Source organism: Typopeltis vanoorti, chromosome 12 (genome assembly GCF_054136105.1).
Source record: "Typopeltis vanoorti isolate ZY-2024b chromosome 12, IOZ_Tvanoo_1.0, whole genome shotgun sequence".
NCBI lineage: Eukaryota > Metazoa > Arthropoda > Arachnida > Uropygi > Thelyphonidae > Typopeltis > Typopeltis vanoorti.
The window spans coordinates 116,141,938-116,169,290 of record NC_143560.1 but is presented as its reverse complement, the minus strand read 5'-3'; the positions used below and the strand labels follow the sequence as shown (position 1 = coordinate 116,169,290).

The 27,353-nt window shown below is 34.6% G+C and overlaps 1 protein-coding gene across 1 annotated transcript in view; it reads left to right on the top strand.

Moving 5' to 3' along the window:
* LOC150101159 (ubiquitin carboxyl-terminal hydrolase 8-like) overlaps positions 1-27,353 on the top strand; it is a 338,380-nt gene that overhangs the window by 94,704 nt on the left and 216,323 nt on the right. The window contains exons 9-10 of the mRNA XM_090401220.1: positions 2,623-3,278; positions 26,001-26,098. Coding sequence (XP_090257346.1) covers positions 2,623-3,278; positions 26,001-26,098 — 754 coding nt within the window. The remainder of the gene's footprint in view (positions 1-2,622; positions 3,279-26,000; positions 26,099-27,353) is intronic.

Sequence of the window (27,353 nt, the reverse complement as noted above, 5' to 3'; positions counted from 1 at the left end):
ATGGTCTAGTCTTCTCCTTTGGTAGTTTTGATTTTCACTGTGAAGTGATATCAAAAATTACACTTTATGAGCTAACTCATTTTCATTGCATCATTGCTTTCTGATGTAGTTCTCTTTTTTTTTGGAGCAATTTTTTTTTTTTTTAAAGACATTCTGATAATGATGTTTTATTTAAGTTTTGAACCATAGTACTATTAAGCAACTCTATTAATAACACCACATTGTGAAATGATAATTTTTATGCATGAATTCAAATGCTATGTGGGAAGCATTTTTCTCATTTATTTGCATTCTTCTTTTCAGCCCCAGAAAAGATGTGCTATTAGCATACCTTTAAGAAACTTAATGATTAAATCAATCTTAGGTGGTGTATGTGTTTCTCTACAATTTTAGCTGCAGTAGTTACATTCACACTTAGATTACTTGTTCACGGTGACTCTTCACTTTCTTTTGTATTGTTTGTGTGCACACTGCAATGCCATATTGCACCACTATCTAATCGATGTTTTCTGACATAGATAATATATCAGTAGCATTAAACTGTCATTTAATTTTATTTTCAAACTGCATTCCCTCTCCCATATGCAGAGTCTTACATTCTCATGGCATATAAGACATAGCAGAATTATTCCCTGGTTTACATCCGAAAAAGATAAGCAAAGTGCCATACAAATATAATATGATTTACACACCATGTTTAAACCATATATCAAACTTACACCTCTTATGTATTCTCACAAGGATACATTCCATCTTTTGACATATCCTGAATTCAACCTAGATAGATGATGCCATCTTTGCAGATTTGTCTTACTTTTGGATAAGAATTGTTAACATATATCTTGTAGAACTTAAGAGGGGGGGGATATATACATGTGTGTGTGTGTGTGTGTGTGTATATATATATATATATATGTACACACATACACATACTGCCATATTGTGGCAAGGGCAAGACTAGCAGACATTGCATTTGAATCCCATTGTGACAGAATTAAATTAAGAAAACAATGGTAGTAAGTAGAAGCAGTATCAGTCTCAGCACTGACTTTTTACAACTTCTGAACCATATATATATATATATATATATATATGACATTAACTGTTTCCAACAAATGGATTTTTTTGTACAGGTAACCCTCGTATAATGCCCACGTTAGGTTCTATAGAGATGCTGCGTTACATAAATCGCATTATGTGATCAGATCACATACAAAAAGTAGGGTTATGTTCCGAAATCGTTTTTTTTTTAAAAAAAAATTATATAAACAACGACATGTCCAACAAAAATATATTTTTATTTAATTCAGGTAATTCATATAAGTTAAGAAAACATATAAACTATGACACAAATACATAGTATAAAATTATAAAAATTACAAATTGTAATTAAGCTTCATTGCATGTAATGCATAAATGTTTTAGGCAAAATAAAATAAAGTGCATATTTTAATCTTTCATAGCACGAGGATTTGAGGATCAGTTAATAAACATTAATTTTGTCATGTAATCACCTGATGCATTACTACAAAACAGTAGAGTAATTCCGTCTTTGGAAACTGAATCCAGGAGCTGATCTTTCATTTTTTGAAATATAGGTGCGTTTTGGCAAATTTTTTCCAATATAACCTGGATTCATCTGCATTGAACACCTGGTCTGCATTATAAATGTTTATAAACTTTGAGAGTTTTTTTGTTTAATAAGATTTCCATCCAAAGGAAATTTTCTTTTGAGTGCAATCTTCTTTCCAAATCATTAGAGATTTCTCCATTTTTCTCATTAGAAAATTGCGTACACGAGCAACGCGCTTTGCACTTACCCTTGACCCAGCAATAAACACTTTCTCAGATTTTATGTTCATTGTGTTTGATTGTTTGAATTGTTGATTCATTTAAATTCAACGTCCTTGCAACAACTGGTTTTTCTCAATTTTTCAAATGATCCATGATTTTAATTTATTTTTCTTCGAGACAAATTTTCTTTTCAATATTGATTTTTTTTCTCTTTCGATGCAATTTGTGGCCATTACTATAAAAATAATTTTTTTACATAAAAAAGCATTACATATTAATTATGTATGTAACTCACCAGAAAATAAAGTGCTCAGATTGAGATAACACATTAATGATTTTTAATGCACTTTCCTGGCAGAAAATGAAGACAATTGTCAATAATAAACACTTTATATGGTATACAATTGACATATATGCATGCTAAAGGGTATTTCCCCTAATATAAATTCGCTACTTATAACTACCTGCACGATGCGCGTAGACACAAATTTAATGAAGATAAAATTTGATATTTAAGTCGTGCGGTGAAAAATATATAAAAAGATAAAAGGTTACTTCAATTTCTTGACTGTTTTTATCAAAACTGCATTGTATAAGTATCATGTTGAACAAGGGTTACTACAATTTGTATACTGAGTATATAGAAACCACGTTGCATAAGTACCACGTTATACGAGGGTTACCTGTATTTATAGATAACATAAATGTTCTCAAAAAAATTTATTATGTAGAATTTTCCTTAATTGCCATTCTCTCTTTTCTCGGCTCTTCCCATTTTAAAAAACTGAATTGATTTTTTTTTTTTTTTTTTTTTGGTTAATTCTTTAGCTGACTGTGATTATCCTGATCTAAATGAAGCTTTTCTTGCATCTCCAGATGAACATAAAGATGACAAATTATCCTTTTCTATGCAGAATTTAAGTGATCACTCAAGGAATGGACTGAATGACAGTTATATTCCAAGATCACAAACTTCGGTACCAGCAATCAATAGACAAACTAAACCAGCTGTTTTCCTGTCAGAAAAAGTAAAAACTGATTCTAAATTTATTTTAAGAGAAAAGCATGATTCATCACTTTTGGTTCTAAATAAAATTACTGATATGGATGTTGAGCAGCATGAAAAAATCATTAAAATGGACAGCATTCAATCTAAAAAAGATATGCCTTTGGTTGATCGTACTTCTAAACCCAGCTATGAATCAAAGAAGCCAGATTTGACTGATTTATCAGATAACACTCCATTTTTAAGTACATCAACTAAGCATGATAAAATTACAACATTAACTGAAAATTTTGAAAAGGAAACAGAATTTAATATGTTGAGACTAGAGAAAAAGCTGAAAGCTGAAGAAGATATGCGTCTTATATTGCAGGAGCAGGAAGAATCATTGCGTGCCAAATTAATGTCATTGAAAGAAGAAAAGCAAGCATCAGAAGAAGAAATTGCCAAAATTAAAAAAGAAAACATAAGAATGAAAAAGGTAAAAGTTATTTTTGATGTAACAAAAAGTTTATTGTACATATGGGCAGACCTTACCATGTAGATTCTTCATATTACTTTTTTTTTTCTCTAGTAATCAGTCATTAAAAGATATGTGTAAATTAGTGACCATACTGAGGGATTGAATGTGGATTCATTGACATCTGCTTCATTCTCTCATGGCAAGTTTAGGTGTAGAACCTGACCATGTTTTTAGATTTCAAAAATGGTCACACATACTTTTTTTTTTTTTTTTCATTTCAAAAATGGTCACACGGCCACAGATGTGAGACCCTCTACACGTCTGTGCATGGCAGAAGAAGGCAAATCCATCCCGATAATAGGGTAATCAATGTGTTTCATGAGATAAGCGTTTATTATTATATGTTGGAAAATTAGCTTTTCTTTTATGAAAATTCTAGATTTTAAAGTGGTAACTATTTTGCTTGTACAACAGTTGGAAAATTTTACATATAAAGTGGTTTCGCGCGTTGGTGATGAATTCGTACATCACCTTATTTCTTTCTCCCCTTCAGCCTGAATTGATTCTTCTTGGCACATTGCCAGCTGAGGTTCTTGTATTGGTTGCACACAGGAGTGCTTCCTTATATAATAACACCACTGATAAAAAGAGTACGAAAATATTTGCTTTACATTACATTTATGAAATCTTTCTGTAATGAAAGAGCCTGTGGAAGTTTTTTTGAAGCTTTTTTTTTTTTCCTTAACAGTTCCTGAGTTAGTTGATTTTTGGCATAGGCAAGCAGGTTTTTTTCTCCAGGAAACTCGGATTTTTCATCCTATAAACTCAAGAAAATTTACTGTAGAACCCATACTATTTCGGATATTAAAAATATCATGTTAGGGACCATAAGATGGTAGCACCTCTTACCCATCTCTTCACTGTGTGCTGCTTAAATTAGTAATAGTGGGCTAAATATCTCTATTGGCTACCAGTGGAGATTGAAAACTGCCCACACAATCTTCAAAAGTTACATAGGAATAAAATGGCCTCACCCACTTCCTATAAGGGAATGAAAGATATTAGCTGATTTTTTATTATTTTTTTTTATCATCATCAACATCATCATCAAATTCCTGCCATGTACCCACAAGGGGTGTACAGGATATGATAGTACTACATGAAAAAAATTACATCATTACTAACTTCCTATCTACAATTTTCCTCCAAATCAGTCTGTTACTTGTCAAGACTCCAACATTACCAGATCTTATATTTCTATCGTCTAAGGCACTTTGTACCATATCAATCCACCTATATCTTGGTCTTCCTCTGGGTCGTTTTCCTGCCAACTTGGCAGAGAAAACTTGTTTTGCTAATCTTTCCTCGCCCATTCTGTTTAAGTGACCATACCACCTGAGATTAGCTCTGCTAACGCGTTCCTGGATGCTGACAATGTCAAGTTCTTTCTTAATATCCTCATTTTTAATATGATATTGCCATTGATGCCATCTGTTCACGCCTCTAATCTTTCTCAGGACTCTCATAGCTGCGATCTCTAGTCTTTGGTCAAGTGCTTTACTTCTGATCCAGCTCTCAGATCCATAAGTTAAAACTGGTTTGAACACTGTCTTGTATACAGCTAATTTAGTGTTCCGACTAATTTCTCTCTTATTCCATATGAATTTATTCAGTTGACTTGCCACCATACCAGCTTTGCTGATTCTGTTGTCTATTTCTATATTTAATTTACCATCTTCACTAAAAATCGTGCCTAAGTAGCTGAAATGTTTTACTTGTTCCACAGCTTCTCCATTCACAACACAGTTGACATTTTCAGTGATTCTGCCTATTTTCATTGTCTTTATATTTTTAATGCTGACCTTCATACCATATCTATTACAACAGTTATTCAATTTAGTCAGAGAATCTTGCAGACTTGTAGCAGATTTATTTAGAAGTATAACATCGCCTGCATAAAGCAAAGAGCTGACATTAACATCTCCAATTTTGATATCATGTTTAATACCACTTTCCTTCATAATGTGATCCATATAGATAATGAATAACAGAGGGGATAATGTACATTCTTGTCTCACACCAGATTTAACATTAAACCATCTTCCAATACTTCCTTCAATTCTAACTGCTGACTTACAACTCAAATAAAGACTAAGTATTGCTTGATATAATGCCCCATTTAACCATATAACTGTAGCGTATTGAATAGCTTCTCTCTTGGCACCTTGTCATATGCCTTTTCCAAATCGACAAAACTTAAATACAGATCTTAGTTATATTCCCATGCTTTCTCGACTATTTGTCGTAAAGTGAAGATCTGATCCTGACAGCCTCTATTCCTGAATCCAGCTTGTTCTTCACCTAGCTTTTCTTCCACAATTTTTCTCAACCGTTTCTCAAGTATACTTGCATAGATCTTGCCAGGAACACTCAGTAGGAAAATACCTCTGTAATTCTCACATTCAGTTTTATTTCCCTTTTTATATACGGGTACTCTGAGAGCTCTGCTCCTATCGCCTCGAATTTGTCCCTCTGTCCAGGCTTTCTGAACTATGCAGTGCAGCCACTGTAAGACGTTATACCACCATACTTCAGCATTTCTGGTCGAATATCATCTACTCCTGCTCCCTTTCCACATTTCAAGCCTTTGATGGCTTTTTCTACTTCAAGTATGGATATGTATTCCTGACTGCATGCCTGGTCAGTGTTTTTTACCACTGTGCTCTCATCACTGCTTGTTTCATTTAGCAGTTTTTCAGAGTAATTAATCCATACTTCAAGGATATCTTTTTCTTCCGTTTTCATATCACCTTTATCATCTCTAACTCCTTTTACTTCACTCTTTCCTCCATTCTTAAGCTTCTTCAACAACCTCCAGAATATTTTGTCACCTTCTTGATATTTATTTTCTATATTCTTGCCAAAGTTCTCCTATGACTTTTGTTTAGCTAGTTTTACACATCGTTTTGCTTTCTTACATTTGTCTTTGTATTTTCTAAGAGCACAAGTTTACTTATTTGTCAGGAACTTTTGATATGCTTTCTTCTTTAACTTCCTTTGTCCACCATGGAGTTCTAATTTTTCTATCCTTGCAGACAACTTCACCACATGCCTCTCTAGCTGAATCAGTCAGGGCTTTCTTCAAGGCTTGCCACTAAATCTCCAAGGTTTGATTCCTGTTCTCAAACTCTTTCATTTTTTCTTCAGTAATCTTTGTGTATTTTAGTCTACAGTTCACATCTGAGAGCTGCTCAACTTTTATTCGCTTTAAAACTTTCTTACATGTTATTCTTTGCAATATGAAATTCAATTTTATCCTGCTCAAGACTAAATAGTGATCACTTCCAATTTCAAATCCTCTGTACACTCTGGTGTCCTGCACGAGGGAGAAAACATCACTATCAACAATAACATAGTCAATGAGACTTTTCTTATTCCTTGCCTCTTCTCTCCATGTGAATTTGTGCACATTTTTGTGTTGGAACATGGTGTTAGTAATAACTAGTCCATGTCCTGAGCAGAAATCCAACAGATATTTGCCATTATTATTAGCTTTGCTCTTTTCTCCAAATTTTCCCAAAATATTTCTGTATGTCTCACAATCATTTCCTACTCTGCTATTTAGATCCCCAACGAGGACCAATTTTTCCTTTTTTCATTGTGTCAGTTGCTTTCTCTAGAGCCTCAAAAAATTCCTCCACTTCTACCTTAGTAGAACCTTCTCTGGGACCATAGGCACAAATAAGTCTGATTGTCCAGTTCCCCATTCTCATATTTGCCCACATTACTTTACTTGAGACTGACTGCTATTCAAGAAGATTAGTTTATATATATCCATTATTCTGTAATGAATAATGGATATATTATGCATTACAGAATAAAAAAAAAATAGGAGTAGGATGGAGTAGCCATAGTATTTAACACAAAATATGAGGCTAATCTTCTTGAATAGCAGTCAGTCTCAAGTAGAGTCTTCTTCTTGAAGAAGAAGACTGACTGCTATTCAAGAAGATTAGCCTCATATTTTGTGTTAAATACTATGGCTACTCCATCCTCCTCCTATTTTTTTTTATTCTGTAATGAATAATATATCCAGATGTTGATGTTTGTTTCAGATTGTGTACAAGCACTCTTTTGTATGCACATAACTTGATTTTTTTTTTTTTTGTAACAAAAGTTATGTAAGTTCAAGTGTAAAAATAATGTCATAGTTCCTGTAATAATTTGGGGGTCAAGTGCAAATGGGTATTCTAGTTAATTTTAAAACTTGCTCTGAGTATATTTTGGAAAAGAATATCACTAAAAATATAAAAAGTATGAAACTCGCTTCCTCTTTTTGTTTCATATTGAGTCAGAATGTGATATATCCTAGACTTAAACAGAAGCAGTGTGCATCAGTAAGAAATGGTAATGCAAATGACTCTAGGTTAAAAATATCAAATTTCTTTTTGTTTTTGTTATTCATGTGAAATAGATCCTCTGTAACCACGATACTTTCAACTGTTTCTCATTGTCTAGAATGAAGTCTTCAATTTTGGGTGCACACACCACTAATGCAGCACAGTCTTCATTCATTTTAAACAAACCAACAGACAAATGCATTTAATTACTGAAATTAAGAAACAGAATGTGCTTGTTACTTGCCTCCAATTAGGATTTGATCTTTTGGTACACCAGTGCACACAATTATATTCATATCACCACCCAATACACAAAACAGGTACATTATGGAAAATTATGGAGACAAAATGAACACTCTACGTTTCGACCTTCATATCTAGGTCATTATTTGGAGTATACATATATATACAGAGAAACAAGTTGCACCACAATCTACATATTTTGCTAAAATTACTGACCAACCGTTACAACAATTATTGGCCTGACCTCTGGTGAAAAAAAAAAAAATTAATTTGTTTAAAACTTTAATTTGTAACCTAATAGATAATAATAGGACTCTAGCTTTGATGTAGTAAAGATTTTTGTTTTTTCTTTCACCAGAGGTCAGGCCAATAATTGTAACGGTTGGTCAGTAACATTTTAGCAAACCATGTAGATTGTAGTGCAACTTGTTTCTCGTGTTGTATACACATATATATACAGAGAAACAAAGCATACACAAGTGCAACTTGTGTATGCTTTGTTTCTCTGTATATATATGTGTATACTCCCGATGATGACCTTAATATGAAGGTCTAAACGTCGAGTGGTCATTTTGGTTTATATTAAACTAAAGTTTTGCTCTAACATGGTAGTCGCCTCCATAATTTTCCATAATATATTCTGATCACCGTGTAAGCATGAAAGAAAGGACACAAAATAGGTGTTTGTAACTCCTTAAAAATTAAAAAAAAAAGTAATTTCAGTCTTGGCAAAATAAAATAAACTTTTATTAAGTATAAATAATAAAAAATAAAATAAATAAATAAATAAAAGCTTTAATAGAAAAACATTCAGTAACTGAAATGCTTATTACTTTTTATTCATATGTTAAGTTCTCCATGATTCTAATCAGAAAAGAAATATATAAACATTTTATTTATTCACCACAGCAAATTTTTGCTTTTTCTGATCATTTATGCCTAGGAAATCTGCTGAGTTTGATTGGAAAAACACTTGATTATTACCTAACATCCGAATGTGGTGTGAATGAAAGTTTAGAGACTATTATCAGCCAGTCCAACCTAGAAGAAATAATGGATTCAAAATTTAATTATTTGGTCTTTCTGCATTCAACTTCTGCAGTTTGCTAGCTACCTTTGTATGTCCAGCCTTTATAGAACCAATCCTGTGCCAAAAATAGTCAATTCATGCTGAAGGGGAGAAAGAAATAAAGGATGTATGAATTGGTCACCAACATGTGAAATCACATGCTTTATACATAAATTTTCAAACTGTTGTACAAGTAAAATAGTTACCACTTTAAGAACTAGAATTTTCATAAAAGAAAAGCTAACTTTCTGAAGTATAATAATAAACACTCATCCCATGAAATGCATTAATTACCCTAATATTGGAATGGATTCTCCTTCTAACATGTGCAGAAGTGTCAAAGGGTCTTGCATCTGTGGGTGTACAGTATTTCAAGTATTATTGAACACCAGACATTGGTTATTTCTTCAGTATGCTTCATGCTAATAATAGATTTGTAGAAACAACTGAGTAAAATTAAATTAAAATTTTGATCTTGACTTCTTATGGAGAAAAAATAAAATAAAATGATCAAGAAGTTAAAACTTAAGTTTGAGTCTGCTGTTAATAGAAACACAAAGACCTCTTCTTGTTATTGGGATTGCTGATAACTGTATTTGGCAGGTTGATATTGCTTACCTTGCTTTAATCATAAAAATAATTATTCTTGAATACTAAGGTAACAAATACAATAATTCCTTTTGAATTCTACATAAGGATAGTAACTTGGAATCTTTTTTTTTTTAATGACAATCCTACCCACAACAGGTTCTAAATTTATAGTACATTAATACTGTTTGAGTTAAAAGTAAAAAATAATCCATGAAGCTACACCAAATATAGTAGTGTTTCCAAGTAACTTGAGTCTTCTTGTAAATATTGAATATCTACCCACCCAAATTTAATTTCAACTTGGATGAATTTATATGTAATCTAAAATTACATTGAGATTAAAACAATAAACATAAAGATAGCCATTATTAGAAAATACCTGAAAGTCCTATTGTTAGTATAGTTAAGCAAACAAATACTTTTCAATTTATGTGGGATTTATTTATTTAGTTAGAAAAACAGCCATCCTATGAATACTGATGTTCCTAAGCATGATCATCATATTCACAGTATCTTAGTATAATATGATAAGAGGAGTGCCCTAGATTTCTGTTTAAAAACTTAGTATTGTTAATAACATGTCAGCTGAGGGCCCTATTTATGTCAAATAGATAACAAGTCACTTCAAAAGTTTAGGATCTCCTTTTCCTACACGTTCCCATAAATTAAGGAACAAAGAGAAAAATCTTGATAATGTCTCGGAGGAAAAAGAAATAAAAAAAACATACAAAATTCAGCTATATTATATAAGAAGTGATGCAGAGTCTGGTTATCATATACAAATGAGTCACGTCATAAAAGGACATTTTTGAATGGTTTTCCATTTCGTGTCTGGAGTGAAAACAAACATTTCATGATAGCACCATTCTTGGATATGGCTGCAAGACATTTAACTAATGAATTGAGGTGGCTGGTTGGCTTCTATAAGACTGGAGACCATTCAAAGTCAGGTAGAGGTAGGCAGATGGTTGAATGTGAGTCAGTCTGCTTTTTTTCTTTATATGCATATATCTGATTCATACATGAAAGGCCACAAGACCTATATAGCACATTAGTGCCATGTGTGGGCAAGAGGAATAGAAGAAAGGAGGAATCTCTTCATATTTTGCTTGAACAGCTGAAAGTTGTAACTTCTGGGGAAGGCAGATGGGGGAGGCTCTTCAAAAGGACAGAAGTAGATGGGATGAAGGAGGAGAAGTGAAGTTTATTTGAGAGTTTCGAGATGGATTGTAAAGGGGGCGTTGGTTAGCAGTAGCTCTTGATTTAATGATTTTGGAGGAAAGTGGAGGAATAATAGTAGCCAATTCAGCAGAGCACTGTCTATGAAAGTATCTGTAGAAGAGGCACAAGGCAGAAACTGAACATCTGTGAGAGGGATTGAAGAAGGTATGTGAGATTAATTAGCAATTGCCATCTCCTGGATAGAATCAAGCAATCTTAGAAAGGATTTTGGTGTTCCACCTCCAGAGCAATATTCCATGGCTGGGCAGTGGACTTTGTATAGAGTTAGGGGCTGTGAACATGTGAAGTAGTGTCTTGTGTGAAAAAGTACACCAATTTTTTTGGCGGCTGCGGAAGCTATAGTTGAAATATGGTTGTGCCAGGAAAGATGAAGGTGCAAATCAATCCAAGAAGAGAAATTTGATTTTGTTTGGGTATCTCAGTATTACTGAACATAAGTGTGAGGGATGCGAGCACTTTCTTGCAAGCGATCAGACAGGACTGAGTTTTAGTGGCATTGAAGTTTACAAGGTTGTCTTTGCCCATTGGGATATAGCTAGGAGATCTGAGTTCAGGTCTGTGACTGTGGTAGATCTTGAGTACTCTAATACTTGAGCACTGACAGGTTTGTCGAATGAAAAGGAGGAATGAAATGTACTGTCATCAGCAAAACTATGGGTAGGAAGTCTGTGAGAGCAGGTGATTTATATATATAAGAGGAAGAAAGTGGGTGAAAGAACAGAACCCTTGGGTAGTCCTGCATTGGTTTAGAAATCTGAGGAGAGTAAACCATCCACCATGACACGTAGGGAGCATCCATTGAAAAACTTGGTTATCTAGTTGCAGAGTGAGGAAGGCAGACCATAGAATGGTAGTTTGTTAAGTATGCCCCTGTACCAAACTCAATCAAATGCCTTTGAAATGTCAGGGGTAACCACTCTAGTTTCTCTAAATTTCTCCATGGCTTGAGTCCAGAGGTGGGGTGGTGGAAGCAAGAAAATCAGCTGTAGATTGTGAGTGATGGAATTCATACTGCTGATCACTGATTAATTGGTATGATTCTTGGTGATTCAAGAGTCGGCTGTTGATGACCTTCTCTATAATTTTGGTGAGAACAAAAGTGAGAGCAATTGGATGGTAATTTGTTGATTAACTTTTATGGGCTGGATGTGGATTGCTTCCATGTTGTAGGGTAGATGCCAGTTGAATAGAATAGATTGAAGAGGCAATACAGGATAGGTGTTAGTTGTTTGGCAAAATTTTTTAACACAATAGGTGGGATACCCTCATGACCAGATGCCTTGTTTGTGTTTGGATTATTGAGGATTTTTCGGATTCTTTTTGTCAGAGACAGACTATGGGCCACATGATGAAGCTGTTCTTGGTGTAGTGTGAAGGGAACTCTGCCAGATCATTAATGCAGGAATTTGAAGAGAAGAGTGATGCTAGTAAGTTGGCCTTATCTTTGGGAGAGGTACCACAGTACCAACTGGATGTGCGAGTGGTAGAAATCTGGGTGGGCAGAAGTTGCACCCAGTGGCCTTGGCAAGGGACTAGAATTAGCAACTACCATTTGGGCAGGAGCTGAGATTGCATTTGGCCCTTTCATAGTCTGAATTGGACTTAGTGATGATTCTTTTACAGTGGCTGTGAGCTGCAGTGTAGCAGAGTGGCCAGATGGAGTTTTGATCTTGAGCCATTCGTGGTAAGCAGAGGTTTTTTCTTTTATAGTATTGGCATACTTTTTTGAGAACCAAGGTTTGGTTGGTGGCTGAGAATTTGAGTGGAATGAGGTATAAAAGTGCATTCCTCTGACGATGATTTCTGTTATTCAGTCTCAACATGTGTTTGGATGAGACGAACTGAGGCAGTAGTCAGACCATGGGAAGAAGAAATAGAAGTTCACAGTCTTCTGTTTCTTCATCCATCAGTTCACATGGATGTGAACTGATGGATGAAGGTTGTTTGGTGACAAAAAGAGACTTGTATGAAGTTGTGGTCCGAGATATCAAGAGGAGAACCGACAACCACTGTATGCCTGGAAAGGGAGCTTGTTAGGATGAGGTCAAGTGTGTTTGCAGGTTGAAGGGTGTTATTTGGTATTCTGGTAGGAAGATTGATGATCTGAGATTGGTCATTGCTAATGGAAAACACCTCGGCATCCCTACCTGCTTGGTCGGTGAAACTGGAGAAGGGGAGCCATTGTGAGTTGTGGACATTGAAGTCCCAAGAAGGATGACCTCACTATTTGGGGTATTTTGACTGCAGAAAGTCTAGCTTTAAAAAGAAATAGTTGAAGGGGTCAGAGTGGTTGATGGAGTTTGGAGAGTGATAGAGAGAGAGAGAAAGAGAACATATGAAAATGGCAGATTGGTTTCGCAGAGAAATTTTGAGCTAAAGCTGATCAAACAGTGGGGATTCAAGGATGTGCATGGTATGTCAGTTCTGATGAATGCATAAATGGTACTCTTGTGGAGTAAAGGCTGTGTTTGAGGTGGAGGGTGGCTGTTGGGGTTCTGATAGGAATAGTACTTCTGTTTTAGATGATTGTAGATAATGCTGCACGTCGTTTATATTGCTGTCTAGTTTAGACCACATGTTAGTGAAGTGGATGTGGAATTTTTTTTTTTTTTTTAGTAGGAATTAATGTTGGTTGGATTTTTGATGTTTTTTTGTGGGTGGATTTGTTTTTTTTTAATGAGTTGTTTTGAATAATTTTATGTAGGAAAATTTTTGGGATCTGCAGTGAAATCACATTTCTTTGGGTTGTGGTTCATTGTTTTTTATGAGGAAGATTTAAAGAGAAATTGGGGTATGCAGAGAGATGGCAGACTCGCAAACATACCACCCACACAGAGGGGGAACTTGGTCTCCTGTCCATACATGGCCTCAACAGCATCCTAGAGATTATTATTATTATTATACAGGCACCTCCATGTAATCTGAAAACTCGTCGTTGGAGATGCAATCTGTCATACCTTTTCTTGAACCATTAACAGACGAAGCACTCACAACTGACTCTGGCAACCCATTCCGCTCATTCACAACTTTCCAAGCAAAAAAATTTTTTTCTCGCATCCCTACTAACGACATCTTTATTCAACTTCCAGGGATGATCCCTTATTCTGGTCCCTCTAACCAAGTGCTGTAACATTTCTCCTGCCTCCATATTATAAAACCCTTTGAGCAACTTAAATGTCTCTATCATATCCCTTCTTTTTCTCCTATCAACCAACTTCTGCAAATCACACACCCTCAATCTATCCTTATAGGGAACATTCCACAGGCCACTCACCATCTTGGTCACTCACCTTTGAATCCTCTCCACCACTTCCTCATCACCAAGAAACCCAGGAGACCAGATTTGAGCATAGTAATCCAGATTCATATCAATGCCTTATAAAGAGGAATAACAACTTCCTTAACTAGCTTCATCTATTTCCTGGAGTACACTGCCATCAATGTAATACACAGCTTTTAATCTATTTATCTGTAAATGCATAACTTTACATTTCTCCACATTAAACTGACATCCGTTGTTCCATTGTCTTTTGCCCATACTGGCTGCCTATTTAAATTGTCTTGCAAGCTCTTTGCATTGCCTTGAATAATTATTACTCTAGTTATTTTGCATCATCAACAAACAACTGAATATTTCCTTTCAGGTTATGTCCTATACCAGGGGTGTTCAACCCATCGATCGTGGAGCGATTTTTGGTTGATCTCTCGTGTATTCCTCCTTACTTACAAATTTAATTAAAACTGAAAACATAATATTTTATTTATAATTATTTTGTATTATTTTTAATTCTCTTTAAGTGTATTGCTATTGTTTATTTATTTTTCGTTAAAATTGTCAAATCAGTAACTTTCTTATAAGTCCGAGTAAATGAATTAATTTGGATCAGTGGAAGTCAAACAGTGAGCCGAGTGAATACGATTATAAGCAAAGTGTAAAAACTCGATTGTAGCTTAAATATTAAATATTCCAAAGCACATTACATCGATTTTTTACTTAGGTTAAGTCCCATGTGAATATTGTAAAAAAAATAAATAAACTTTGTTTGTCTCAGTATAGTTTGTATTAGATATTTTTGTAAATAACTCTTTTGAAGCTAACTGTATATACTGCTTTAATAAGAATATGTTAGAGTGTTAAAAACAAAGGCAATGTTTTTTTTTGCCGAAGCTGTACATGGCGGAATGAGAAAGATTGTTATTGAAACTTGTATGTATGAGAAAGGCTTGCATTCTCTAAGTGTAAACATCTCTGAAGTCAGTCAGAAAGAGTTCAAACAACTTTCCGATGGCCGGCAACTTACAATCAAAAGAAAGTGGAGGAGAACAAAAGGCATGCCAAACTTGAAATTTAAGATGAAAGACTCATATCGATTCTTTGGGGGGTTGTCAAACTTCGTGTGAGGCCTCAGAGGAGGTCTAATAAAAAGGAAGTGAAGCAAGCAGAAGGATATCCCGGTTCCAGAATTGCTGTCAGAGAGGAGGCCGCCCGGTCCAGAGTTGCCCTCAGAGAGACTGCCCGGATCCACGTTGCTTGAGAGAGGAGTTTCCCACTTCCAAAAAGGAGCTTCTCAGTTCAAGACGTTGCCAGAGAGACTACTTCTAGGCCGCAGACAAGGTTTCAAATTGCCGAAAGGAAAAGTTCCAATTGCCGGAGAAAAGTTTCAGGCCAGGTTAATGTCAGACATTCACCAGTGTGTTGCGTTTTCATTATAATTTGATGAATCAAACGACTTCACTGATATTGTTGAGTTAATGGTATTTATTCACATGGTAGTTCAAGATTATTCAAGTAAAGAAGTACTTTTGAAAATTATACCATTATTGGGAAGGACTAGGGGAGAAGTCATTTTTTTGGCATTTGATGAATTTGTGAAACAACATAAACTTCCACTTTTTAAACTTGCGTCTATTACTACTGATGGTGCTCCTGATGATAGGTAATAAATCAGGCTTCATTTCATTATGTAAGAATGATGACAAATATCCAGATTTTTTAACGTACTACTGTATTATTCACCAACAAGTACTATGTAGTAAAAGATTAAACACAAAAGATGTTTTGGATATTACATTTAAAATTGTAAATTCTGTTTGAGGAAAAGCCCTGCAACAGCGATTATTTAAATTACAAGCAGATGATGATAGGGAACTTCTGTTGTACAATAACATTCGTTCGCTGGCTCAGCAGAAGTCAATTTTTAGAAAGATTTCTTGTATTAATTAACAATATAAAAATTTTTCTTGATGAAAAAGGAGATATTTATCCACAATTGAGTGATAAAAGATAGTTGTTACACTTATCATTTTTAGTAGATTTCTGTATGAAATTAAGCAATTTAAATTTAGAGTTACAAGGTAGAGATAAAAATTTAATTGACATGTTAAGTTCAATAAAAACTTTCGAACAATACTTACTTTTATTAAAGAAAAATATAAATGACTGCGAATTTAGAATTTAGACATATCCAATATTTATTAAAATTTTTTGAACAAAATCAAGAAATGCTTCGCTATGATTTAAAAGAATTTATTCGAGAAATAGAATTAGTTGAGGAAGAAATAAATTCAAGATTAAGATTTTAATAAAACTGAAATGATTGTATCTTTTATCAATAATCCATTTCAAGAAAACTTGCACATCACAGACATTACAAATAAAATTAGTGGGCTGTTTGATATAAACCAAGCTGAAGTAGAAGTTGAGATAATAAACATTCAGAATAGTTTACATTTAAAATCAATAAACAATGAAGTCATTTGGAAGTATGCACATGAAAAATTCCCAATATTAACTGATATTGTGCGAAAAATTCTGTCGTGTTTCGGATCGACATACTTGTCAGAATCTGCTTTTTCAAATATAACCGTCATAAAAAATCAATTAAGAAACCAAATTACGAATGATCATTTGGTTGATTGTCTGCAATTGGCCACTTCTTCATATCAACTTGACTATGAAAATATTGGGAGGTCCAAACAATGCCAAATTTCACATTAACTTTTTTTTTTTAATCAACCATCATTTCCTGTAACTTGTCAGTTTGTAATCAATCTGGTTTTTTTTTTCTAACTTTGGTTTTCCAAAATAGAGAAATAAATATTTTATTACAATATATTTGTTTTTTTTTTGTATTAAAATAATTAAAAGTGATAAATAAATTTTTAAATACACAAATAAAGTTTTTAGTTGTGTATTTTTTTTTAGTTGTTTATTTGTGCGTAATCAGATATCAAGTTGGGGGAATATGATCTATATAAGAGAGTAGATCGCCAAATAACTTATATATAAGGGAGTAGATCACCGAATAACTTTTTATAGAAAAGTAGCTCGCGTAGTAAAAAAGATTGAACACCACTGTCCTATACCATTTATATACAAATTAAACAACGTACAAATTAGTAATGGTCCCGGCTCTGAACCTTGCGGTGCACTCCTAGTCACCTGTTGTCGCCTTGATTTTGCCCCTCCATACACCACTTGATATCTGTCCAATAGCTGCCCTCTTATCCTTTAACTAGTGTCATATCCATCTCCATTTGTTCTAATTTGCATATGTGGTATTCTATAAATCCAGAAGAATCATTGTGTAGCCATTTCCTTTATTCAACTTGGCTATTACTCTATGTTGACTCTCATACAGTATCATATTTTTATCTACCCATTCTTGAATTCTCTCTTTGACCAATTTTTCTGATACTTTTACCACCATGCCTGAGATATTGATTGGTCTATAATTTGCTATTGCAGTCTCAGAACCTCCCTTTATGCAAGTGGATTATTTTGCCCTCTTTCCACTCCCTTGGAACTCTACCAGAGCAGACTTAAGAGCATAGTTAAAGGCATTGCCAATTTCCTTGCACATTCTCGCAAAACCCTAGCTGATATCCTATCTGATCCCACAGTTATATTTACATTGAGACTCTGCAATAGCCTAAGAACCTACCATTCATCCACCTCTGTTGCACATTAGTGTCTGTCACATAGGTTGAAGCAGTAACCTCACTAGGATGATATACCCTTGCAAAGTGGTCACTCAGCAACTGCACTATGAATGAATTTATATATGAAATGAAATTTACGTGATATGAAATTCATATGAAATATATGTATTCCATATCATGCTGCTTTTCACCAAATTGCATAAAAATTCAATGCATAAAAATAAAAATTTAAAAATTCATCATATGGTTATTGAGTTATCTTGATTTTTCTCTTTGTTCCTTAATTTACAGGAAATCTCAAAGAGTTCTTTTATTACTGTATAATAAAAGAACTCTTTGGGATTTCCTGTAACACAGTGAAATTTCCAGAGATATAGTGAAGGAAGGCCAAGGGCTACAATGACAGTGAGTGACCAATCTCTACAATTATCTGTTCGCTGAAACATGAGTGCTACCCCAAATCAGCTATGATCTGACCTTAAGTCAACTACATGCTGTGTGCAAAAAGGCTTGACAAAGGTGATCTGTATGCTAGATGATCGGTAGTCTGCATGCCCCTGTCTCCACACCACAGGAGAGAATGTTTGAAATGGGCCAAGCCCCACATCAGCTGGATCCATGACCATTGAAATTTCATATTGTTTACAGACAAGTCTTAGTTTTCTTTACAAAGTGATACTAAGGATGTCTGATCTGGAGAGAACTAGGGACATGTTATCATCCCTCTAGCATCTGTGAAAGGGACACTTATAGGGAGGTAGTGTTGTGGTTTGGAGAGGCATCTTGTTGGTTGGATCCACTGACCTGAATGTGCTTCCTAGCAGAAACATGAACTTAGAGAGATGAGGTCCTTGACCACTATGTTTGTCCATATGCAGGTGCAATAGGGGAAAGACTTTCTCTTCTTAAGAAGTATTGTATGCATGTATGGACTGGCCAGCTTGATCTCCTTACCTTAATTCCTGTTGAGCATGCCTCGGATCATCTAGGTAGTTGTGTTCTTCTCAACCCCTCCCCTAACCTTGAGGGAGCTAATTAGGAGTACCAGGAACAATGGTTGTTATTACCAACTGAGCTCCTAGACACCATTATGATACAACTATGAAACATCATTGTGATTACTGTATTGCTTTGCAGGATAACCACATTCCTTATTGAGGCACTTTGACAATCTCATTTTGATCTCTTGTTTTTAACCATAATCTTTATGTTCCAGATTGTTACTGAATTAAACTATTTATTTACAATTTTTGTGGGTGTCTCTTTCACATTTTGTATCATGCTGCTTTTCACCAAATTGTATAAAAATTCATCATATGGTTGTTGAGTTATCTTGATTTTTCTCTTTGTACCTTAATTTTATGGAAACCAGTGTATTTGAAATTGCCATTATTGTCAAACTTCTTATGTAGGTTTTGATGGCTCTGTTTCTGTTATGGTTGGGCTTTCCTTTTTATATGTATGTTCTAGTATTATTATTATTATTATTATTATTTGACACCTCCAGGGAGTCCAAAGACTCATCGAGGGAGAGTGTGCCAACAGCATCGAACGAACACCTTCCAGCTACTAACCGCGCTCAAACTTGCTTAACTTTTGTTGAGCCATTAGTAGCAGAGGCTCTACCAAATCGACCAACCTTTGCCAGTATGATGTTATAATCAAGTCTTTAAAATCAATTCTGTGGTAAGATTTTGATACCTGAATGCAAAGTTTCAATTTGCCTCATAATGAATTAGATGTGGCATTTATGTTCATTCTTTCTGATAAGTATGCTTTCAATTTTGTGTAGATGGGTGCATGCATGTAGATCACATGTACATGTAATTTGGAATATTTCTGGTTGTTTAGTTTAATGGTTTAAGGTGAGAAACTTTAGTGACCAGACTATTATTTCACCATCTCTCACAAGCCTGTAATATTTTATATTCATAAAAATACCTGTTCATCTAGTACATGATAGGACAGGACTTGACATACAGTATATGCTTACCTACTTGCCACAGGTGCATGGATTATGTTAGCTAATGAGTAGCTGCAGACTGGAAAGAAATAGAATATTTTTATCAGTACTTAAAGCACATTTGCTTATTTTATAAAAATCATAAAACTGCCATAGAGCCATCATCATCATCAAATTCCTGCCATGTACCCCTTGAGGGTACATGGCAGGAATTTGATGTATTATGTATTATGCCATAGAGCCATAATACATAAAAGTATTTAAGTACATATTTAAACATACTGATTACAAATTTGATCATCATCATCATCATCAAATTCCTGCCATGTACCCTCAAGGGGTGTACAGGATATGATAGTACTACATGAAAAAAATTACATCATTATTAATTTCCTATCTACAATTTTATTTTCAGATTTGTTCCAGTAGCTGACTTTTCGCTGTTCGCCCTGGTTCCCTGGCAAAAGCAACGGGGGCCTTGTTTAACCGGGCGACGCCCCAGCCGGCATGAAATTTTGTCATGTTGTACCATCATTCTATATTTTGGTTTAACCAATAAGAATACAATTTGGTCGGCTAAATCCCAAATTGCCAGCCCATCCTCGTCCGTTCAGTATCCAAGTAGATACCCAACAGGGTGCACCACGAGAAGGTGAGGATTGGACATTAGGTCAGAAGCCCTGGTCGGTTCTCCGCATTCCTTTAAAGGCTATGTGGAGGTCTCCTCTCAGTTATACAGCTTTGACCCTTAAGCACCCCTTTCACAAATTTCACAAAACAATCACAAATTCGCCACCCTCTTAAAACCTACCAAACTTTATTCACACAAGAAAATATTGAAATACCACAATATGGTATACAAATTTCCTTGTCAACATGATTGCTATTGGTGAGACTACAAGAACACTTTCATGATTGTAACATACCCATTCCAGAATATTTAAGTAACGAAGAAAAAAAAATCAAAACAAGATTAAAAATCAAATAGCAGAAAAACTGAAATTGTGATCCACGTGATCAAACAGAATAACACTCCAAAGATTGAAAATGCTATTATTGACAAACAGAACAACGAGATAGTGTTAAGAATTTCAGAAGCCATAGCCATAATATGTGACAGGAATTCCATAAATCTCCACTGCCCCTATGTGATTTCAGAAGTTTGGAAGCTGCATCATGTGCAAATTAATCTGAGATTTCCCTAATAAGCAATAACTGAAAAAAAAAAATTCGATGCAACCATAAAATAGCTGATATGACATAGACCTCACTTTCATTCATTTGAGCTCTGAAGATGACTCATGTTGAAATGGCTTATGCACTGGAAAAAAAAAAAAAAATAGGGGTGTCCCTTTAGAAAATAAGCAAATATGGTATAAGTGTTCCTCTTTACTTAGAGGAACGGCATGAAAAATTTCAGAAAAATAATATCTATAGAGTATTTTTATTTAATAAAAAGACAACTTCTCCAACCATGGTACAACCTTCCAAATTGCTTTGTGTAACTCCTGTTGATTTATTGGGACAACGTAGACAAAACTGGATGTACAGCTAATGTTAGAGAAAATGGACATAAATACTGCTCATCGTTTTTATTTATCATGGCACATTGAGCCTTCCTGATGTAAACTTACCATGAGACTAATTTGTATCTAATTGCTACATCTCACCAGAACAAGATATGAAACATTCACGATAGCTTTACAAGTCTGGTAAGACTAGTAATGTCATCGCTCAACCCAAGATTTCTCTCCTTTAGCAACCCACATACAGAGATTGACATTTGTCAACAGCTATAGTTCAAAATAGGTCAAGAAAATTCCATTCTGCTCTTAAAATGACCTGTCATTTATTTTCTGTAATAGGACCAAAGGTCTGATTACCTGTTACCAAAACAAGGCACCATACTATCTGTTCCTGATCCTACCATTATAAAGTAATATTGCAAAATCATGACCAGAGTTTTTTTATCATGGAACTTGGACTTTCCTTCTTATAACTCCCACTGGTATCTGAATATCTTTAGGTCAGAATTTTTCTAATGGAATAAATAAACAGTAACATGCATTGGGGGTGCTTAAGGATCAAAGCTGTATAACTGAGAGAAGACCTCCACATAGCCTTTAAAGGAATGCGGAGATCCGACCAGGGCTTCTGACCTAATGTCCCATCCTCACCTTCTCGTGGTGCATCCTGTTGGGTATCTACCTGGATACTGAACGAACGAGGATGGACTGGCAATTTGGGATTTAGCCCGACCAAATTGTATTCTTATTGGTTAAACCAAAATACAAAATGATGGTACAACATGACAAATTTTCATGCCAGCTGGTGCATCGCCCGGTTAAACAAGGCCCCCGTTGTTTTCGCCAGGGAACCAGGGCAAACAGCGAAAAGTCAGCTACTGGAACAAGTCTGAAAACACATCCCAACTCAACATCACCAGAGTTAAAGATCGGTACTATCAACATAAGAATTCTGAATGGCAAAGAAATGGAGCTAGCGGAGGAATTAGATAAGTACCAGATCGACATAATAGGGGTGACTGAAACAAAAAAGACAAAAACTAGTGAGATCTTTCTGAGCAATAAATACAAAATGTGATATTCAAGCAATGACAATCAAGGAAAAGAAGGAGTAGCCATAGTATTCAACACAAAATACGAGGGTCATTTTCTTGAATGGCAGGCAGTGTCAAGTAGAGTGATTTGAGCAAATATCAGAATGGGGAACTGGACAATGAGACTTATTTGTGTCTATGGTCCCACTGAAGATTCTGCTAAGGTAGAAGTGGAGGATTTTTTGAGGCTCTAGAGAAAGCTACTGACACAATGAAAAAGGAAAAGTTGGGGATCTAAATAGCAGAGTAGGAAGTGATTGTCAGACATACAAAAATGTTTTGGGAAAACTTGGAGAAAAGAGCAAAGCTAATAATAAGACAAACACCTGTTGGATTTCTGCTCAGGACATGGACTGGTTATTACTAACACCATGTTCCAACATAAAAATGTGCAAAAATTCACATGGAGAGAAGAGGCAAGGAATGAAAAAAGTCTCATTGACTATGGTATTGTTGATAGTGATGTTTTCTTCCTGGTGCAGGACACCAGAGTGTACAGAGGATATGAAATTGGAAGTGATCACTATTTAGTCTTGAACAGGATAAAATTGAATTTCATATTGCAAAGAATAACATGTAAGAAAGTTTTAAAGTGAATTGAAGTTGAGCAGCTCTCAGATGTGAACTGTAGACTAAAATACACACAGATTATTGAAGGAAAAATGAAAGAGTTTGAGAACAGGAACCAAACCTTGGAGATTCACTGGCAAGCCTTGAAGAAAACCCTTATTGATTCAGCTAGAGAGGCATGTGGTGAAGTTGTCTGCAAGGATAGAAAAATCAGAACTCCATGGTGGATACAGGAAGTTAAAGAGGCAGTGAAAGAAAAGAAGAAAGCATATCAAAAGTTCCTGGCAAATAAGTCAGCTTGTGCTCTTAGAGAATACAGAGACAAATGTAAGAAAGCTAAACAGTGTGTAAAACTAGCTAAACAAAAGTCATGGGAGGACTTTGGCAAGAACATAGAAAATAAATATCAAGAAGGTGGCAAAATATTCTGGAGGTTGTTCAAAATCTTAAAAATGGAGGAAAGAGTGCTGTAAAAGGAGTTAGAGATGATAAAGGTGACATGAAAATGGGAGTAAAAGATATCCTTGAAGTATGGAGTAATTTCTTCAAAAAATTGCTAAATTGAACAAGCAGTGATAGCACAGTGGTAAAAAACACTCAACAGGCATACAGTCAGGAATACATAATCATACTTGAATTAGAAAAAGCCAATCAAAGTCTTGAAATGTGGAAAGGCAGGAGTAGATGATATTCGACCAGAAATGTTGAAGTATGGTGGTATAACGTCTTACAGTGGCTGCACTGCATAGTTCAGAATGCCTGGACAGAGGGACAAATTCCAGATGAAAGGAGTAGAGCTCTCAGAGTACCCATATATAAAAAGGGAAATAAAACTGAATGTGAGAATTGCAGAGGCATTTCCCTACTGAGTGTTCTTGGTAAGATATATGCAAGTATACTTGAGAAACGGTCGAGAAGAATTGTGGAAGAAAAGCTTGGTGAAGAACAAGCTGGATTCAGTTCAGATAGAGACTGTCAGGATCTGATCTTCACTTTACTACAAATAGTGGAGAAATCATGGGAATATAACAAAGATCTGTATTTTTGTTTTGTCGATTTGGAAAAGGCATATGACAAGGTGCTAAGAGAGAAGCTATTCAATATGTTACAGTTATATGGTGTCAATGGTGCATTATATCAAGCAATACTTAGTCTTTATTTGAGTTGTAAGTCAGCAGTTAGAATTGAAGGAAGTACAGGAAGATGGTTTAATGTTAAATCTGGTGTGAGACAAGAATGTACATTATCCCCTCTGTTATTCATTATCTATATGGATCACATTATGAAGGAAAGTGGTATTAAACATGATATCAAAATTGGAGATGTTAATGTCAGCTCTTTGCTTTATGCAAACGATGTTATACTTCTAAATAAATCTGCTACAAGTCTGTAAGATTCTCTGACTAAATTGAATAACTGTTGTAATAGATATAGTATGAAGGTCTGCATTAAAAAGACAAAGACAATGAATATAGGCAGAATCATTGAAAATGTCAACTGTGTTGTGAATGGAGAACCTGTGGAACAAGTAAAACATTTCAGCTACTTAGGCACGATTTTTAGTGAAGATAGTAAATTAAATATAGAAATAGACAACAGAATCAACAAAGCTGGTATGGTAGGAAGTTAATTGAATAAATTCATACAGAATAAGAGAGAAATTAGTCAGAACACTAAATTAGCTGTATACAAGACAGTGTTCAAACCAGTTTTAACTTATGGATCTGAGAGCTGGATCAGAAGTAAAGCACTTGACCAAAGACTAGAGATCGCAGCTATGAGAGTCCTGAGAAAGATTAGAGGCATGAACAGATGGCAATACCACATTAAAAACGAGGATATTAGGAAAGAACTTGACATTGTCAGCAACCAGGAATGCATTAGCAGAGCTAATCTCAGGTGGTATGGTCACTTAAACAGAATGGGCGAGGAAAGATTAGCAAAACAAGTTTTGTCTGCCAAGTTGGCAGGAAAACGACCCAGAGGAAGACCAAGATATAGGTTGATTGATATGGTACAAAGTGCTTTAGACGATAGAAATATAAGATCTGGTAATGTTGGAGTCTTGACAAGTAACAGACTGATTTGGAGGAAAATTGTAAATAGGAAGTTAGTAATGATATAAATTTTCATGTAGTACTATCATATCCTATACACCCCTTGAGGGTACATGGCAGTAATTTGATGATGATGATGATAACATGCATTGTTAATCATAGTTATCTGCTGATAATAGTGCTAATAACAAGTCTTACTAGATCTTTTCTCTAATAATAGTTGTCTCGAGTTTGTCTTTAATGTGATGATCATTTTAATATTATTTTAAAACCGGATTAGTTCCACATCCTTGTGATGAATTCAGGAAGCAGTACACTCTCGTACTTAAATATCTAGAAGATGATACCCACCCCTCCCCACACCACCCAACTGAAATAAGATTAGCAAGGCATCTTAATAATATCAGTTTCTAACTTGAGTTGATTCATTCTTTTATAAAGAAATATGCAAGATGTTATAAATCTTAAAGATTTTTATATAGCCGGTCATTATATTTTTTAAACATTTTACTGTCTAAGAGGTGTTAAGTTAGGTTTTAACTATAGAAAATGACTAATAATTTATTTTTCTTAGTTAAGCCTGTACCAGTTTTTGCATATTTACATGTTATCAAATACATGGATTTAAATGTCTGTTGAAATTGAAATAATATTTAGATAGTATTACAATAATAAGAATATGAAGCAAAATTATTTGATATATTTCATCCATTATGACCATTAAGAATGGCTAATAGCAAAGTTGGCAGGCTCTTTAATTTATGTTTCAGATTTTTAGATTTTAGCTATTTTAGTTTGCTTTTATCTGGACGTTAAGAAAATAAAAAAAAAGTCAGCATTATTCTATTGAGCTTTTTTTTTATGTTGTAGTATGGGAAAAGAAAAGAAAGTCGGAGACAAATTTTTATGTAAAGGTATTATGCTTGCTTTCATCTGTTTAAAAAAAGAAAATCTTAACTTTTCCTTTGAAATAATTTAATGTAATATATAATATTTCTGCTCATCATTTAAAAGAAAATTTCTGCTTTGAAAAATATTTATAGGAACTTGAATGTTCCCTAATAAGAGAAGAAGAAATTAGACGAACTGAAAAGTTACGTGAAGAAGAAAGAAAAAAGAAATTAGACAAAGAAGTTGAAAGGTGATTTAATTATTTAATTAATTTTTCCCCCTTCAAATTTTTATTAATGAAAGAACCAAATTTACACCTACCACATTCCTCCTTTTTAAGAATTCAGTGTAGTTGATTGAGCTTTGTTGTAATAAGATATCTACTGTAATAAGTACAGTAGCTGTTCATGAACTTGTAGAGTCCAAAGGAATAGTTTGTTGTATAGCAAGGTTCACTATAGTGAATTTAGGGGGAAAAAAGTCTGCCCTTCCCCTCAATCTTGGATATAAGCCTAAGAAGGTATTGGCACTTAAGTTTGGTAACTATGGCTTTTTGAACTTATCTTACACCTGTATCTCCCCCCCCCCCCACACACACACACAGGAGACGTTAATTGGTCCTTGATTTACTTCTTTCCAAGCACGGCATTGTATCAGGTATTAGTATCTGGCAGTTTTGAAGTTCTTAAACATTCAATGGCTAAGGATTGAACTAGATTCTTTTGTTACCTTATAATTTCATATTTAGTAGTGTATTATTTCAATGAAAAAAGCAATCATACATCACAGAAGAAAAAAAAATTCATGAACTGAGACATTACTAAGGTAACCCTTACTACCTTTATGCTAACAAAACAATTGTATGTATGTTGCATTAAATCTAACATGCACATCATCATCATCGAATTCCTGACATTTATCCTCAGGGGTGTGTACAGGATCTTATGATAGTACTACATGAACAGTTACATCATTACTAATTTCCGACAAACAATTTTCCTCCAAATCAATCTGTTATCTGTCAAGATTCCAACATTATCAGATCTTATATTTCTGTCTTCTAGGGCACTTTTTACTGTATCAATCCACCTATAGTTTGGTCTTCCTCTGGGTCTTTTTACTGCCATCCTGGCAAAGAATATTAGTTTAGCTAATCTTTCTTTTCCCATTCTGTTTAAGTCGCCATATCACTTGAGATTAGCTCTGCTAACACATTCCTGAATGCTAACAATGTCCTCATTTTTAATATGACACTGCCACTGAATGAACAGATGCCATCTGTTCAGTCCCCTAATCTTTTTCGGTACTCATATCTGTGGTCTCCAGTCTTTGATCAAGAGTGAGTTTTATTTCTAATCCATAAGTTAAAATTGGTTTGAACACTGTCTTGTACACAGCTAATTTAGTGTTTTGACTAATCTCTCTCTTATTCTATATAAATTTATTCAGGTGACTTCCTATCATACCACCTTTGCTTATTCTGTTGTCTGTTTCCAGATTTAACT